This window comes from Bos indicus, chromosome 10 (genome assembly GCF_029378745.1).
Source record: "Bos indicus isolate NIAB-ARS_2022 breed Sahiwal x Tharparkar chromosome 10, NIAB-ARS_B.indTharparkar_mat_pri_1.0, whole genome shotgun sequence".
Taxonomy (NCBI): Eukaryota; Metazoa; Chordata; class Mammalia; order Artiodactyla; family Bovidae; genus Bos; species Bos indicus.
Window position 1 is genome coordinate 76,239,187 of NC_091769.1, and position 17,418 is coordinate 76,256,604.

General features: G+C 41.0%; 1 protein-coding gene and 1 non-coding gene across 3 annotated transcripts in view; one reads left to right on the top strand and one right to left on the bottom strand.

Moving 5' to 3' along the window:
- The window catches only part of ESR2 (estrogen receptor 2), an 88,319-nt gene that overhangs the window by 61,447 nt on the left and 9,454 nt on the right, over positions 1-17,418 (bottom strand). For both annotated transcript variants that reach the window (XM_019969036.2, XM_019969035.2), the window contains exons 2-4: positions 12,725-13,166; positions 10,968-11,140; positions 3,550-3,666 (exon numbers count right to left, since the gene is read on the bottom strand). In XM_019969036.2, the coding sequence (XP_019824595.2) occupies positions 3,550-3,666; positions 10,968-11,140; positions 12,725-13,077 (643 nt within the window). In that variant the 5' untranslated portion in view covers positions 13,078-13,166. The remainder of the gene's footprint in view (positions 1-3,549; positions 3,667-10,967; positions 11,141-12,724; positions 13,167-17,418) is intronic.
- On the top strand, positions 14,827-14,930 carry LOC139185486 (U6 spliceosomal RNA). Its single transcript, XR_011569069.1, has one exon. It is a non-coding gene; the product is annotated as a U6 spliceosomal RNA (small nuclear RNA).

Sequence of the window (17,418 nt, forward strand, 5' to 3'; positions counted from 1 at the left end):
CACGAAATTAAAAGACGCTTACTCTTTGGAAGAAAAGTTATGACCAACCTAGATAGCGTATTCAAAAGCAGAGACATTACTTTGCCAACAAAGGTCCGTCTAGTCAAGGCTATGGTTTTTCCAGTGGTCATGTATGGATGTGAGAGTTGGACTGTGAAGAAAGCTGAGTGCCGAAGAATTGATGCTTTTGAACTATGGTGTTGCAGAAGACTCTTGAGAGTCCCTTGGACTGCAAGGAGATCCAACCAGTCCATTCTGAAGGAGATCAGCCCTGGGATTTCTTTGGAAGGACTGATGCTAAAGCTGAAACTCCAGTACTTTGGCCACCTCATGCAAAGAGTTGACTCATTGGAAAAGACTCTGATGCTGGGAGGGATTGGGGGCAGGAGGAGCAGGGGATGACAGAGGATGAGATGGCTGGATGGCATCACCGACTCGATGGACGTGAGTCTGAGTGAACTCTGGGAGTTGGTGATGGACAGGGAGGCCTGGCGTGCTGTGATTCATGGGGTTGCAAAGGGTCGGACACTGAGCGACTGAACTGAACTGAACTGATAAGACCAAAAAAATGAGATTTCATCTATGCAGGGATTCAGTCCTCCTGTTCCTCTCACCACATATACTGCCCCCTACAGGTGGAGTGGATGTGCTACTGCCCCAGTCCCAAACCAAGAGAACCACAGCCACTAACAGATCCTAGCACATTGAAAACATCCTTTTCCTAAGATCATATTAGAAATCATTTATTTAAAATATGCAATTTAAAATACTGTTTTACTTAAAACATTATATATTTATTTGCAGTCTTTAGTTAGAAGGCCAAGGGATTTCTCTTTAAACACTTCTGCCAATTTAAGTCACAAGTTACGCTGTCTCTAGATTTTCAGTTTCAGCTTTCTTAAAACAGAGCAAGAACTTAGAGACTCATAAAGCACTCTGAATGCAGACTCTTTCTAGGTTTATGATGATTTTGCCCTAATCTTACCCATCCAGTTCCAGTTTAGTTGCTCAGTTGTGTCTGACTCTTTGCCACCCCATGAAGCGCAGCACAGCAGGCCTCCCTGTCCATCACCAACTCCCAGAGTTCACTCAAACTCATGTCTATCGAGTAGGTGATGCCATCCAGCCATCTCATCCTCTGTCGTCCTCCCTTCTCCTCCTGCCCCCAATCCCTCCCAGCATCAGGGTCTTTTCCAATGAGTCAACTCTTCGCATGAGATGGCCAAAGTACTGGAGTTTCAGCTTCAACATCAGTCCTTCCAATAAACACCCAGGACTGATCTTTAGAATGGACTGGTTGGATCTCCTTGCAGTCCAAGGGACTCTCAAGAGTCTTCTCCAACACCACACTTCAAAAGCATCAATTCTTCAGTGTTCAGCTCTCTTCACAGTCCAACTCTCATATCCATACATGCTGCTGCTGCTGAATCACTTCAGTCGTGTCCGACTCTGTGCGACCCCATAGACAGCAGCCCACCAGGCTCCCCCGTCCCTGGGATTCTCCAGGCAAGAACACTGGAGTGGGTTGCCATTTCCTTCTCCAATGCATGAAAGTGAAAAGTGAAAGTGAAGTTGCTCAGTTGTGTCCGACCCTCAGCGACCCCAAGGACTGGAATCCATGGGATTTTCCAGGCAAGAGTACTGGAGTGGGGTGCCATTGCCTTCTCCGCATATCCATACATAACCACTGGTAAAACTATAGCCTTGACTAGACGGTCCTTTGTTGGCAAAGTCATGTCTCTGCTTTTCAGTATGCTATCTAGGTTGGTCATAACTTTCCTTCCAAGGAGTAAGCGTCTTTTAGTTACATGGCTGAAGTCACCATCTGCAGTGATTTTGGAGCCCAGGAAAATAGTCTGACACTGTTTCCACTGTTTCCCCATCTATTTCCCATGAAGTGATGGGACCAGATGCCATGATCTTCGTTTTCTGAATGTTGAGCTTTAAGCCAACTTTTTCACTCTCCTCTTTCACTTTCATCAAGAGGCTTTTTAGTTCCTCTTCACTTTCTGCCGTAAGAGTGGTGTCATCTGCATATCTGAGGTTATTGATATTTCTCCCGGCAATCTTGATTCCAGCTTGTGCTTCTTCCAGCCCAGCGTTTCTCATGATGTACTCTGCATATAAGTTAAATAAGCAGGCTGACAATATACAGCCTTGACGTACTCCTTTTCCTATTTGGAACCAGTCTGTTGTTCCATGTCCAGTTCTAACTGTTGCTTCCTGATCTGTATATAGGTTTCTCAAGAGGCAGGTCAGGTGGTCTGGTATTCCCATCTCTTTCAGAATTTTCCATGGTTTATTGTGATCCACACAGTCAAAGGTTTTGGCAATCTTACCCATACCTAACCCAACAGCTGTTAGTCCTTCACATTTTACTCAAAGCTTTCACAGAACAACTATCTTTTCCTACTCATATTTCATATGTTTGCATCAATTTTAAATTATATAACTTAACAATTACAATAAGTAGAAACAGGTTGGGAAGAAGTTAGTGGTTACTGATAAGGATATAACTGAAGTGGCATTTATGAAAGTAACCAATACCCACTGGGAGATCATTGGCAGGATGTTTTACAGAGGAAATGGAGAACATCAGTGATTTTAGGAAGCCAGAGAACTAATTAAAAGAACCTCTGCTGTAATTCTGAACTAGAGGAAGGGACAAAGAATGTTTGAGGGCAGAGCTACTAAGAGATTATCAGAAAAGAGAGGAATTAAAAAAATATATTTTCAAATAGTTACAAAGAGAGAAATTACACCAAACTACTGCTACACCAAACTGGCTGGCAGAAGAATAAGAAAAGTTTAGGCAGAGTTGACATGAGTGCATACAAACAAGCAAATATGTACGGACACATGAATTGAGTTAGCTGGCTGGAGGAGGCAGATTGTAAGCATCATTGTCAGTTGTTACACTAGTGTTCCCATTTCCCTTTGTCTGTTCATGCATGTATACATGTGTGTATACACATATATATGCACACATACCATCTTAGAACAAAATTCATGCTCTATATGCTTTCCATAGGTCTATCATGTTTCTGACTCCTGCATATATATTTTTTCCAGTTCTAGAAAGTTAATGGAGTGACAGGCGTGAGTCATCCCAGTAACCCACAATGTAGTCTACCTTCTTGTCCCAGCTTTAACTGTTAACATGTACCAGAACTTCATCCTGGGACTTTTCAAGGCCTCAGGCAGATGGTGATCCAGCCCATCTGAGCACTTCAGTGGCTAGAGTTCTCTAATTCATGCAGCAGCCTATTCCGGTGTCAGACCATTTGACCTGTAGAAAGTTCTTCCTTATGCTGGGCCCAAATCTGCCTCCTGCAACTTGTTTCTGTTCACCCCAGCTCTGTCTTCCACAGTTACAGAGAATAAGTCAATGCCCCTGCCATGCGACAGCATGCAAACACTTGAAGATAATTACCGCGCCCTAAATCTCCTCTCACCCAGACTCCATGTCTTCAGGTCCTCAAACTGTCCCCAGTTTGACCTGGCTCTCAGCATGTCCCACATACCACAGAAGGGGACGGGAACACTCACCACACTTCACCATTCCAACCTCATAGCACTTCCGAAGTCGACAGGCCTGACAGCTTTTACGTCGGTTCTTATCTATGGTACACTGATTTGTAGCTGGACAAATATAATCATTATGTCCTACAACAGAGCAAAAAAAAAAGGAAGTTTATTGTTACAATATTTTGGATAATTCTCTTTTCTGGTCAACAACACAGCTAAAGCCACGCAGCTGAGAAATAGGAAAACAGCTTCTAGCTACAGGAACAGGTATAAAAACCAAGTGTAACCTCATCAGTGCCTCATTAGTGAGTAAAAGAAATTTAGGAATATTTTGATATCCTACATCTTGACCAGTAGACTATTCTCTGAATGTTTTTAGAATTCTCAAGAGATACACTTAGAAATACTCTTCTTTGGACATGGAAAGTGAGACAATCACCTGAAATTGATTTGGTCAAAGTCACAAAATTCCTCAAGAGTAGTACTTGGTGTCAGGTCAGCAAACTAAACTCCTTGTACTCTTTTGCATACATTTTTCTTTGGGATTTAACATGACTTTTTAGTGGGAATTCATAGCTAAGAGAACTAAACTGGTCAATAAGAGAATATAAAAAATCAGCAAACTAAACAAGGAAAAAAAGAAGTACCACTTGATAATCACCAGATTTTAAAGACCTCTTCAAAAAGACATAGTTCCATGATTGAAACATAATGAAATTTTATAATCCTCTCTCCTTTCAGGTAGACTCCAGATTCCAGTAACATGTGTTCAACAAAACATAAGTTGAACTTCAGTTGTTTGTGACTTGCCAGCCATGTCCTGAGTTGGCTTAGGTACCAGCAAAGGCACCTGAGAGATGCAAAAACCACTCTCTCAAGTGCCCCTCCATCCTGGCCGTGTACAGGAAGCAATGTCTTCTTAGCCTGACCCATCAACATTTCTGACCTCCTACTGATTTCCAGGTTCTTTCCATGAGCACCTCATTTACTCATATAACTTCCCTATAAAGAGCTATGATCCCGATTTTACAAATGAAAACACTTAAGCTCAGTTCAATAATCTTAAAGTTACTGCTTTTTCATTTTGCATAATAAATTCCTTTAAAAGCTTAAAATAAAACAAATTTATTATCTCATAGTTCCCATGAGTAGACAGTTCAAGGAAAATTTACTCAGGGTCCCAACAAAGCTTCAACCAACGTGTTGACAGGGCTGTGGCCTCATCTGAGGTTCAGGGTCCTCTTCCAAGCTCATTCAGGTTATTGATAGAATTAATTCCTTGCAGTTGTAGGACTGAGGTCCCCATTTTCTTGCTAGTTATAGTCTGGACACTGCTCCTAGCTCCTAGAGGCACTTGCCCAGAAGCACTTGACAACAGGATGTCTGCTTTCCTCCAGGGTAGGAGGAGTGCATCTCTGACTCCACTTCTCTCCCCAGGCTGCTATGATGGAGTCTCACATAACCACAAGAGGCGATCCCATCACCATTTGCCATATAATGTAACCTAACTAACACAGTCACTTATAATAGATACATTATATATATATAAAACATTTTTATTTATGTTTTATGTTTATGTTTATGGCAATTCCCTCATAGCTCAGTCAGTAAAGAATCTGCCTGCAAAACAGGAGACCCAGGTTCAATTTCTGGGTCAGGAAGATCCTCTGGAGAAGGAAATGGCAATCCACTCCAGTATTCTTGCCTGGAAATTCCCATGGAAAGAGGAGCCTGGCGGGCTACAGTCCATGGGGTCCCAACAGTCAGACATGACTTGCAACTAAACCACCACCACCATAAAAAATTTTAAGGGACAGATAATTATCTTGTTATTGGTTTTATCCTCACTTATATTCAAAAATAAATTTTAAAAACCAAAATATATTTCTAATCAGAGACTTTCTATTGTAGTTTCGAATATAATGCTTTATAGTTTGAAGGTAAATGTAATCCCACAGTATTTCCCATAGCAGGAGTAATCTTTTACATATCTTCTAAAGCCTCAAAGAACTGTACATGATGTTATTCTCACTGATTTTATAATGAGGTTTACAACAATAAGCATTTAAAGAACAACTAGAGGTTGGTCACAGTAGCTGCAATGGCGCACACGCACAGCCGAGAAGAGCTGCCCCAGGCCCTAGAAAAGGCAGAGGAACCAGAGATCAAATTGCCAACATCCATGGATTATGGAAAAAGCAAGAGAGTTCCAGAAAAACATCTATTTCTGCTTTATTGACTATTCCAAAGCCTTTGACTGTGTGGATCACAATAAACTGTGGAAAATTCTGAAGGAGATGGGAATACCAGACCACCTGACCTACCTCTTGAGAAACCTGTATGCAGGTCAGGAAGCAACAGTTAGAACTGGACATGGAACAACAGACTGGCTCCAAATAGGAAAATAAGTACGTCAAGGCTGTATATTGTCACCCTGCTTATTTAACTTATATGTAGAGTACATCATGAGAAACGCTGGATTGGAGGAAGCACAAGCTGGAATCAAGATTGCTGGGAAAAATATCAATAACCTCAGATATGCAGATGACACCACCCTTATGGCAGAAAGTGAAGAGGAACTATAAAGCCTCCTGATGAAGTGAAAGAGGAGAGTGAAAAAGTTGGCTTAAAGCTCAACATTCAGAAAACGAAGATCATGGCATCTGGTCCCATCACTTCATGGGAAGTAGATGGGGAAACAGTGGAAACAGTGTCAGACTTTATTTTTCTGGGCTTCAAAATCACTGCAGATGGTGACTGCAGCCATGAAATTAAAAGACGCTTACTCCTTGGAAGGAAAGTTATGACCAACCTAGACAGCATACTGAAAAGTAGAGACATTACTTTGTCAACAAAGGTCCATCTAGTCAAGGCTATGGTTTTTCCAGTGGTCATGTATGGATGTGAGAGTTGGAATGTGAAAAAGGCTAAGTGCCAAAGAATTGATGCTTTTGAACTGTGGTGTTGCAGAAGACTCTTGAGAGTCCCTTGGACTGCAAGGAGATCCAACCAGTCCATCCTAAAGGAGATCAGTTCTGGGTGTTCATTGGAAGGACTGATGTTGAAGCTGAAACTCCTATACTTTGGCCACCTGATGTGAAGAGCTGACTCACTGAAAAAGACCCTGATGCTGGGAAAGATTGGAGGCAGGAGGAGAAGGGGACAACAGAGGATAATATGGTTGGATGGCATCACTGACTCAATGGATATGGGTTTGGGTGGACTCCGGGAGTTGGTGATGGACAGGGAGATCTGGCGTGCTGCGGTTCATGGGGTCACAAAGAGTCGGACACAACTGAGCGACTGAACTCAACTGAGAGGTTGGTCTCAGAGTTTGTTGTAAAAAAGCATTTTAATTTTTTAAAAAAGGATTGGAAAACACAATAATATGAAGACAATAGCCTAGAGAATGCCGTGTGCAAGAAGGTGATAGTAATTCACTTCATTTCTGGCAAAAAGAAAAAAGTCCTCCTTGAACTGCAGCAAACACTGCACATATTAAAATGGTTTTATTGCTCTGTGCAAGAGTCTGAGAAGCATACTACTCTATATGAACAGAACTAAGAAAGATGCAAAGCAAAATTCAAGGCAAATCATGAAGCTAATTCTTTAAGATATAAAGCTTTACAGGGAGGCCTGGCTTGCTGCAGTCCATGGGGTCACAAAGAGTCAGACATGACTGGGTGACTGAACTGAATCCATACAAAGTACTCAATTATAGTTTGTTGAAGAAATGAATGCATATGAATGTGTGGGCTTCGTTTGTTGCTCAGACAGTAAAGAATGTGCCTGCAATGCAGAATACCTGAGTTCGATCCCTGGGTGGAAGATCCCCTGGAGAAGGGAAAGGCTACCCATATCTGACTCTTTGCGACCCCACGGACTGTAGCTCACCAGGATTCTCGTCCATCGATTCTCCAGGCAAGAATTCTGGAGTGGGCTGCCAATCCCTCCTCCAGGGGATCTTCCTGACGCAGGGATCAAACTCACATCTCTTACGTTTCCTGCATCGGTAGACAGATTCTTTACCCCTAGCGCCACATACGGAGCTTATCATACAAGTAGCAATTTTACTCATAAGTATTTACCCAAAAGAAACAAAAAGAAATGTCTAAACAGAGAGATATGCATAAATGTTCACAGCAGTTTTATTCAAAATAGCATAGAACTAGAAACAATTCAAATGAACAAATAAACATGTAATTCCCTGGTGGTTCAGTGGTTAGGACTCCACACTTCCCTCCCAGAGTTCTATCCCTGATCAGAGAACTAAGATCCCACAAACCTTGCAATGTGACCAAAAAAAAGAACAAATAAACAAAATGGGGTACACTTACTGGAATATTAGTAAAAAAAAAAATGGAATGAACTACTAATACATCCAACAACACAGATAAATCTTAAAAGCATCATAAGTGAAAGAAGCCATACGCAAATGGTTACAAACTTTAAGATGCAATTATATGACATTCTAGAAAAGGCAAAATTGTAAGGATAGAAAATAGATCAAGGGTCAACAGAGCTGGGAAGCTTGGGTGAAATTGGCTGCAATGGGCATGAAGGAATATTTTGAGGTTATAGCAATGTTCCGTATCTTAATTACAGTGTTGGTTACATGACTACATATATTTTCAAAATTCATAAAACTGTAAAATTTGTGGCTTCCCTGGTGGCCCAGTGGTTAAGACTCCACTCTTCCACTGCAGGAAGCATGGGTTCAATTTCTGGTGGGGAACTAGGATCCCACATGCCTCATGGCTTTGCAAAAAGACCAAAAAAAAAACTATAAAATTAAAATAGAGGAATTTTGTTGTATGTAAATTATATCTCAAACAAAAAAAAAAAGGTCCTATATTTTTTAAATCAGTGAAAATGGATTTATTTAATAAAACAAAGTGAAGTGAAGTGAAAGTTGCTCAGTCGTGTCTGACTCTTTGTGACCCCATGTACTGTACAGTCCACGGAATTCTCCAGGCCAGAATACAGGTACGGGTGGCTGTTCCCTTCTCCAGGGGATCTACCCAACTCAGGGATCGAACCCAGGTCTCCCATATTACAGGCGGATTCCTTACCAGCTGAGCCACCAGGGAAGCCCAAAAGAATCTGTTTTATTCTTTTTCAATTTATGAAAATATATTTGATTCTCATTCCATTCGACATACCAAAAAAATTGAGTAGTTGTTTTGAGTTACTGCAATGCATTTATACCAGAGGGTACCAAAAATAGGCAGAGTCTAAAGAAATAATCAATTAGGCATTCAGCAATTGTAAGAGCACTAACATTACCATCTGCACTTTTAGGATATGACCTTCCTTCTCCCTTTCCTAACAGCTCCTTTGCTGATGCATTAGGAAGGAATGATGTGGGGAAAGCGCAGTAAACTTATTGTTATCAGCTGCAGTCTCAGGGTTCATGAAATATAGTCCATACAGAGATTTTTCCCAAGGAGCAAATAAGAAAAATTCTTTCTTTTAAGGATGTAGTTAGTGTTTTTTGGATCAAAACTTCCTTTAGAATATAAAATTCTAGAACTTCAACAAAGTAGAGAATTATCATCATATCAAGAGTTTGGTTCTGAATTTCAGAAAATCTAAATTGTTCTGATCATATATCACAAGAAACTGGACCTGACCTGATAATCTACTAGTACAATGATAACCAAAAAAAATTTAAGCACTGAAAATGTTAAATGCAGAAAAGTTCTGTGTATATAAAAGAAAAAAATAGCCAAACATGATTTACATTTTGATAATATTTGATGACATCAGCTTCCTTTATTTGTGTTGTTTTTCCTTTTGACAAGCAAAGGAGCTTGGAAATGGCAGAGGCCCTCATCCACCTAACTATGAAGATTTTAGAGGAGATGGGTTTAAATGAGGTTAGGATTAGAAGAGAAACAACACAGGCAGAAAGAAAAGACGCCGACATTTGAAAACAAAAGAGTTAAAAGAAAAATTAGAATAACTTGAATTTGCAAGTAGTTCTACTCTTGCAGTGTTTATAATTGACCAAATATTTTTCACATAACTACATTTCACATAACTACATTTTACAAATATGTTCACATTTCAGTTTTTGAATAACTACCTCCATTTCACAGATGAGGAAACCAGGCCAGGACATCAAGTCACAGAGCTACTAAATGGAGGGTTGAGGACAAACAGGTGCCAATCTGCTGCTGCTGCTGCTAAGTTGCTTCAGTCGTGTCTGACTCTGTGCAACCGCATAGACGGCAGCCCACCAGACTCCCCCGTCCCTGGGATTCTCCAGGCAAGAACACTGGAATGGGTTTCCACTGCCTTCTCCAATGCATGAAAGTGAAAAGTGAAAGTGAAGTCGCTCAGTCGTGTTCGACTCTTCGCGACCCCATGGACTGCAGCCTACCAGGCTCCTCCGGCCATGGGATTTTCCAGGCAAGAGTACTGGAGTGGGGTGCCATCGCCTTCTCCGAGGTGCTCATCTATGAAGGGTGAATTTCCCAGGGACTCAGAGGAAGGTGATTCCTTATCTAGTAACATTCCACCCCTCATCTCCCTCTAGATTACATCAGCTTCTCTGCTTGAGGTAAAATGCTGTCAATCTAGAGTTTCATTGGGTGAATTAACTCAATAAATTGCTGTTCACCACTTGCACACTATGCATTGCTTTAAGGTAGCTTTCTTTAACCGGTTAAGAACAAGGCTTTGGCAGAAAAGGGAAGGGAGCTCTGAGATGGGAACACAGGCCACTGCCTGGAAGGAGGGCTGACAAGGGAGGGGTTATGGGGGTAGAGAGACGGCTGAGAGCACAAGCAAGCAAGAAAGTGCCTGCAGCAAATTAGGACTAGCAAGGAAACGTGTGGCAAGGGGCTGACTGGCCTTGAAACCAGGTGCGTACAATCTGAAATTGATTAAAGAGATGATTTAACAAAATTACAGAAACAAAAAGCCAGCCTAACAGAAATTTGGAGAAGGGTAGGGAAACAGTCTAAACTCAGACCAGAAAATGGGATTGTGAAGGAGGTTCCACTAGTTGAGCTACTGACTGCATAAAACATATTCTCTCTTCCTCAGGAGCCAGCCCACCATCTCAACTGTTACGTATGCTAGATATTAAACACAAGTCAAAGGAAGAAACAATCTTCGCAGTTCCTAATGGGCACACATTTTTTCCAACCTTCACAAAGGTCATAAGATGTTCTCTCCTAGGAAGATAGCAACAGGTGATGGTGGTACAAGATCCATTTGGGTTTTGGGGTACAGATCTGTGTGAAAGATAAAGTACTCTATACTTGAAACAATTCCCCCCACCCCCAAAGACACATGATCCTCTGAAACACTCATCAAGTACTCTGTGTACCACGCAGGGCAAACAAAGGTGAAATTTCTGCCAGGTCATCTGCAAAATTGTTTAAAAGCAAAGTGGAAAACAAAAAAAGCAGCTAACAACACTCTTGTACCTTGAATACTTCTTTTAAAAAAGGCCTTACATCCTTCACACGACCAGACTCCATAGTGATATCCCGACGCATAATCACTGCAGACAGCACAGAAGTGGGCATCCCTCTTTGAACTTGGACTAGTAGCAGGGCTGGCACAACTGCTCCCACTAGCCTTCCTTTTCAATGTCTCCCTAGGGGCAAAGAGAACATTCACTGTAAAAGAACATTGATGGTAAAACAAGCCCTTTCTAGAAAAAGGAACAGCATGAACATTGCCTCATGTATCTCTTTGCCCTCCAGGCTTCATAACAAATATATTCCAAGAGATTTGATCAAGCAAAACCTTTGTTACTGATATCAGATCTATTAAGAGTCGCCTTGTCGGGATCGCTGGTGTCTGAAAGTGGATAGGTGAGTTTACACCCATCCACGTAGTGCAAATGAACACTGGTTACCATGGAGAACTAGCTGTAGCCATCAGGGTGTACATCTCTATAATCAGTGACCACATCAAGTCTGGGTGGGAACAGTGGGGAAAAGGGGAGAGCAAAGGAGAAGAGGAGGGGAGAGGGGGAGAGCATAAACACATGCCTGTCCCTTGAGAAGGCTCTGAAGAAAGCAGGTGTTCAATGCAGGGTGGAGAGAGGGCCAGGGCTTACCACAGAGGAAGGGAGAACCCACAAGGGAGCACCTGCAGACACCAAGAACACACTGGGCTAGTTCCTAATTTTGCTACAGCATATTTCCTTTGGAAAGGACATGGCAGAGGTATGATTGATTTATAAATTTAATATGCTGAGGTTTACTGTAACCAAATATTCACAGAACTCTGATTAGAACTTGTCCTCAGAAATAAGATATTTCTTCCTTTAAAAGTTGAATGAGAAGACATTATTTTTAAAAAGTTATCTACATTTTTCATATTCTCTTTTACCCATCAAAAACTTCTTTAAAAAAGAAGAAAAATAAAATTAGTGTGTAATATGGCTTTCTCAAAGTTTTATGATATTCAAAAGTAATAAATTTCAATGTCAAATATGCTATAACTTAGTGCTTGGGTTGTTGTGTAAAGTTATGCCCCCTCATGCTTCTCCCTGTACTACCTCTGCCCTCCGTAGCCATGATTATCATTAAAACTATCCGAGTTCAATCCCTGGTTGGGGAAGTAAGACCCCACAAGCCACCTAGCACAAAATATATACGTGTGTGTATGTATAACAAATTGAATGCGAATAATCCATCATGTTACCTTGCACTTAGAGTTTAAGAATGTTCAACTAAAGTCCACATTTAGATTCCTGTCAATCTTTATAAAATGTTATTTAGTTCACTGTTTAAAAATTTGTAGCAAAGTTTATCTTTTCACCTGTCTAGCATTTCATCAAGCTGTAATACCAATGGTTACTTTTATCTTGGACATAATTTGTCGTGAACACTAAGCTGTGATTTCACTTCAAGATAGGAAGGATCTAACTTGAAATTAAAACTCCTTTTTGAAACTCAAATCACTTCATCAAGAAGGAAGTGATTTAAGTTAAATATTTTCCAAAGACAGTCATGAAGTGAATTCTCCCCCACAACACAGATCTAAAAGCTCAACTTTTTAGTAAGGACTAGAATATCAGAATAGATATCCTAGAATTCAGAACATCAGATGTTTTAGGTGCTCTATGTGATAATGAAGACCTTGTATAACATATATCTTTCTTCTCACTAAATCATAAAGCAATCTGAATATTGGCCATAATATAATTCAGAATGAAGACTGGATTTACCTGTTCACAGGTAAGGTGTGTTCTAATGATCTGGTTTCACGCCAAGGACTCTTTTGAGGTTCTGCATACAGAACTGACGGCTGGCAATGGATGGCTAAAGGAGAGAGGTGTCCAGGAGTTGGCCACAATACATTTGGGCTTGTGGTCTGTCGACCAGGCCCATCTTCTGAGTTATTGGGAATACTGTAATTCATCACAGCAGGGCTATAGAATGTCACGGCTGAGTATTCATGGCGGCTCTCTACATAGGAAGAGGGTAAATAGATGGGGCCTGGCTCCAGGGGTAGGATGGATTGACCGCAGTTATAGGAGACAGGAGAGTTAAGGCTAGATGGTGAGTTTTTGACATCCATGTCTTGAGTAGGTAACAGCTAGGAAAACCCCTTGTAAGAAGAGGCACAAAAGGACATTATAATGTTCACAGAGTCATGGACAGGTATGGCTGTAAAGAAAAAAGAAAAGACATTTCTAAGTTACAGGTACAAGCATACTGTGAAAAAGGTTGACACATTTTTATTATACATACACACTTATATGGACCTAGAAATACATCATGAAAAATATACACACAACCTTAGAGGGGTAGGAATAAAAGGCATGGAATTCGTTTTCTTCTTCATTCACTTCCATAAAGCTTTTGTTGTTAACTATAAGAATTTTCTACCATGAGAATTTAATATAAAATACTTTTAAAAATTAAAAAACACAGGGAGTTCCCTGGTAGCCTAGTGGTTAGGACTTTGGGCTCTCAGTGCTGTGGCCTGGGTTCAATCTCTGGAGAGGAAAAAAAAAAAACTTAAAAAATATAGGATTAAATAAAAATGCCAACCAGTTTTTTTCCCCCTAGAAGTAGATAAATTCATTTTTAAATTCTTACAGAAAAATTTAAAAAACCTACCTCAAAGGGTAGATCAGTAAGCATGACTAGCATTAACAGATCTTCAAATATATTATGAATAGCCAATGATAAAAAAGGAATACATAGGCCAATGCACCTGTCAATGATCAATTTATTGCCTCTCACCTTCTAATGCACTCTTCAATATACATAATATATGTTCTATGGCAATAGAATTCCTTTAAGCATTTAAACTGAGCCCAGTGCTAAGCTTTCTCAGTAGAGGGCGCTGCAGGGACTGCAGGAGGAAGAGGCCGCTGTGATTTCTGGCAGGGGCAGAGGCTGACACTGTGGGTGAGAACAGCCAGTGGAGCCTGTGCTAGTCCAGAACAAGATCCCATTGCAAACTTGCAGCCCTGGCATGGCAAGAATCTTTCTGCAACGACCTATTTAGACTATGTCCTGAGGAGTTAGAGAAGTTGTTCCTTGTGCAAGCTTCATCACCAGCACCTGCATGCTCTGAAGGCCTTCCGCTCTGGCAGGCAACTGGATTTCCAGGGCATGCCCAGGCTACCAAATGCTGGTTGCCTGCTCCCCACCTGCAACTCCAGACCACTTTTGTCTGGGTAAACCAGTGAACATTTTAGTGGCCAAACTGTCTTTTCCAAGGAGGTCCGAACACCCCCAGCCCCCGAAGTTTGTCCTTCCTTGGGTACTCTACCTCGGCTCTTGGGTGCCTTATAGAGTTTCTTACATCTTACACTTAATCTCCCATCACAGTTGGGAATTCTTATATTAGACTGCTCCTGTTGAACCTATTGTATAGTTTCTTTCCTGACTGGAGAGAAACACACTGCTATGCAACAGAATAGAAAATCCCAAAACAGCCAATTTAAAAGTCAAAAGATTTTGGAAATTTGTCATATGATAAAGGCGATGTCTCAAATCGCTACAAAAACATTGGAACACAGAATAATCATTGGAAAAAGACATGTATGCCAGAATAAACTCCAAATGTTAGCAGAGATTTGGAAAGAGAAAGGAGAGGGAGGAGGAAGAGAGAGGGGGTAAGACAGGAATGGGGGGAGGAAGAAGGGGCTGCACAGGTTAGACTAGAAGAGAACACAGATAAATCCCCTTATAATACGGGTGTAGGGGAAACCTTAACTATGACTCAAAATCCAGATGCAATTAAAAGATGTGCATAAAAGTACATAAACTCATGAAAGTCAATATCCACATATCATAAAAACGGCATAAGTCAGTGCTCACTTTGGCGGCATAGATATTAAAAACTGGAATAATACAGAGGTTAGCATGGCTCCTGTGCATGCATGACATGCAAATTTTGAAGCATTTCATATTTTTTACATGATACACATATATGTGGAATCTAAAAAAAGGTATAAATGAATCTATTTGCAAAACAGAAATAGAGTCAACAACGTAGAAAACTTACGGTTATCAAGGGGGAGGATAAATCAGGAGACTGGGACTGACGTATGTACGTTACTGTATATAAAATGGATAGCAATAAGAACCTGCTGTACAGCACTGGGAACTCTACTCAATACTCCGTACTGACTTACATGGGAATAGAATTTTTCAAAAGGGTAAATGTGTATTTATGTACCTGATCCACTTTGCTGTGCATCAGAAACTAACACAACCTTGTAAATCAACTATATTCCACTAAAAACTAATTTTAAAAAAAACACCATAACTCAAAACGTTAATGACAAACTGGAAAAAAATACTCCCAACTCATATTAGAAACAAAGGGCTAATTTCTCTGGTATATAGAGAGAGCTCTTAAACTAAGATTTTAAAAAAAATCCAAACTTCATTGGGAAAACAGGCAAAAAACACAAACAGAACACACAAAAAGGAAGGCAAATGGCTCTCAAAACACATAAAAAGATGTTCAACTTTGTTCAATAAAGAGATACAAATCAAAGTGTACCAAAATACCATTTCTCACTGATGTTTGCCAAAAACTCAAATGTTTTACAACAGACTCTCTTGGCAAGGTTACGGAAAAAACATGGACTGGCTTCTACACTGTTGGTGAGAATGCAAAATGGCACAACTTCCATGGGTACTTGGCAATAAACAGCAAAATTACATATGCTTTGGACTACGAGTCCATACTGGTGTTCAGATAAAATCATCTGCTACCGTTGCAAGTGACTGTTACATCAGTTCCTCACTCTCTTAATTAGTCATCAGGGGAAAAGAATTAAACCTGTACTCTGCCTTTTTAAGAGGACCTGTAGTTTTTCCCAAGATAGAGGGGGAAACCCTTCTTTACCAAAGAATGCCACTCAATAAGTAGTTCAGAAAAATATTCAGATGGACAGATACAGTGGGCAAATAAATCAAAATGCTGATAATTACTGACTCCAGATAGTGAATATATGGACATTATACTAGTCTTTCAACTTTTCTGTAACCGAGATTTTTCATAAGCTTGGAGAAAAAACAAAACAATACAAGAAATTAAAAATGGAAAACTTAAAAGTTTAAATATCTGGAATAATATACTTTGGGGAAGGGAACAATGACCTTTAATAATGAGACTGGTTGAGAGAGATCATTAAAAAATTTGCCTAGAGAAGTTCTCCATTTTCAGTATTTTCAGCTCCAGCTGGCACCTACCTCCATATGCAGGCAGCTTGGCTCTCTAAAGCTCCCAATTCCTTCTTCCTGACATTTTCCTCTGAATGCTCACTCCATTTGTCATCAAAACAATATATCTGTGGTAGTTTTAACACTCCTCCCCTTCAAAAGATGGTGCCTAACCTCCCCTTTGAGTATGGCCTGCATTTAGTGACACCCTTCTAGAATAAATTATGGCAGAATGGATGGCATGCACTTCCATGACTAAGGCACTGCAGCCTCTATCTGGCTTGCTCTCTTGGATCACTCATTCTGTGGGAAAGCTACCTGCCATATTGTGAGGACACTCAAGTAGCCCTACAGTGGCCTCTTGCCAATAGCCAGTAAGGAACTATAGCCCCAGTCTAATGGTCAGGTGACTGCAGCCCTGGACAATATCCTATAGCTAAACTGCTTCTGGATTCCTCTCAGAAACCATGTGAGATGTTTGTTGTTTTAAGCTGCTAAACTTGATGACAACGTGTTATAGAGCACTGGCTAATGGTACAATACATGCATGCATGCTAAATTGCTGCTGCTGCTAAGTCGCTTCAGTCGTGTACGACTCTGTGCAACCCCATAGACGGCAGCCCACCAGGCTCCCCTGTCCCTGGGATTCTCCAGACAAGAACACTGGAGTGGGTTGCCATTTCTTTCTCCAGTGCATGAAAAGTGAAAGTGAAGTCGCTCAGTCGTGTTCGACTCTTAGCGACCCCATGGACTGCAGCCTACCAGGCTCCTCCATCCATGGGATTTTCCAGGCAAGAGTACTGGATGCCTTGAGTACAAGAGTACAAGGGTGCCATTGCCTTCTCCGGCTAAATCGCTAATCATGTCCAACTCTTTGCCACCCTATGGACTGTAGCCCTCCAGGTTCCTCTGTCCATGGGATTCTCCAGGCAGGAACGCTGGAGTGGGTTGCCATGCCCTCCTCCAGGGGATCTTCCTGACCCAGAGATTGAATCCAAGCCTCTTACGTCTCTAGCATTGGCAGGCGGGTTTTTTTTTTTACCACTAGTGCCACCTGGGAAGACCAACTGGTACAATATCCATGGGAAAATTCATCATTTTCCTCCCGTAAGCCACTCATTTCCTATTTGTGTTAATGACAAAGCCCATTACAGTTATCTGTCTTCTCCCCTTCATCCAGCTGCCTTTCATCAAACCCGTCATCATGAGTTTCTCTCTCCATTATGCC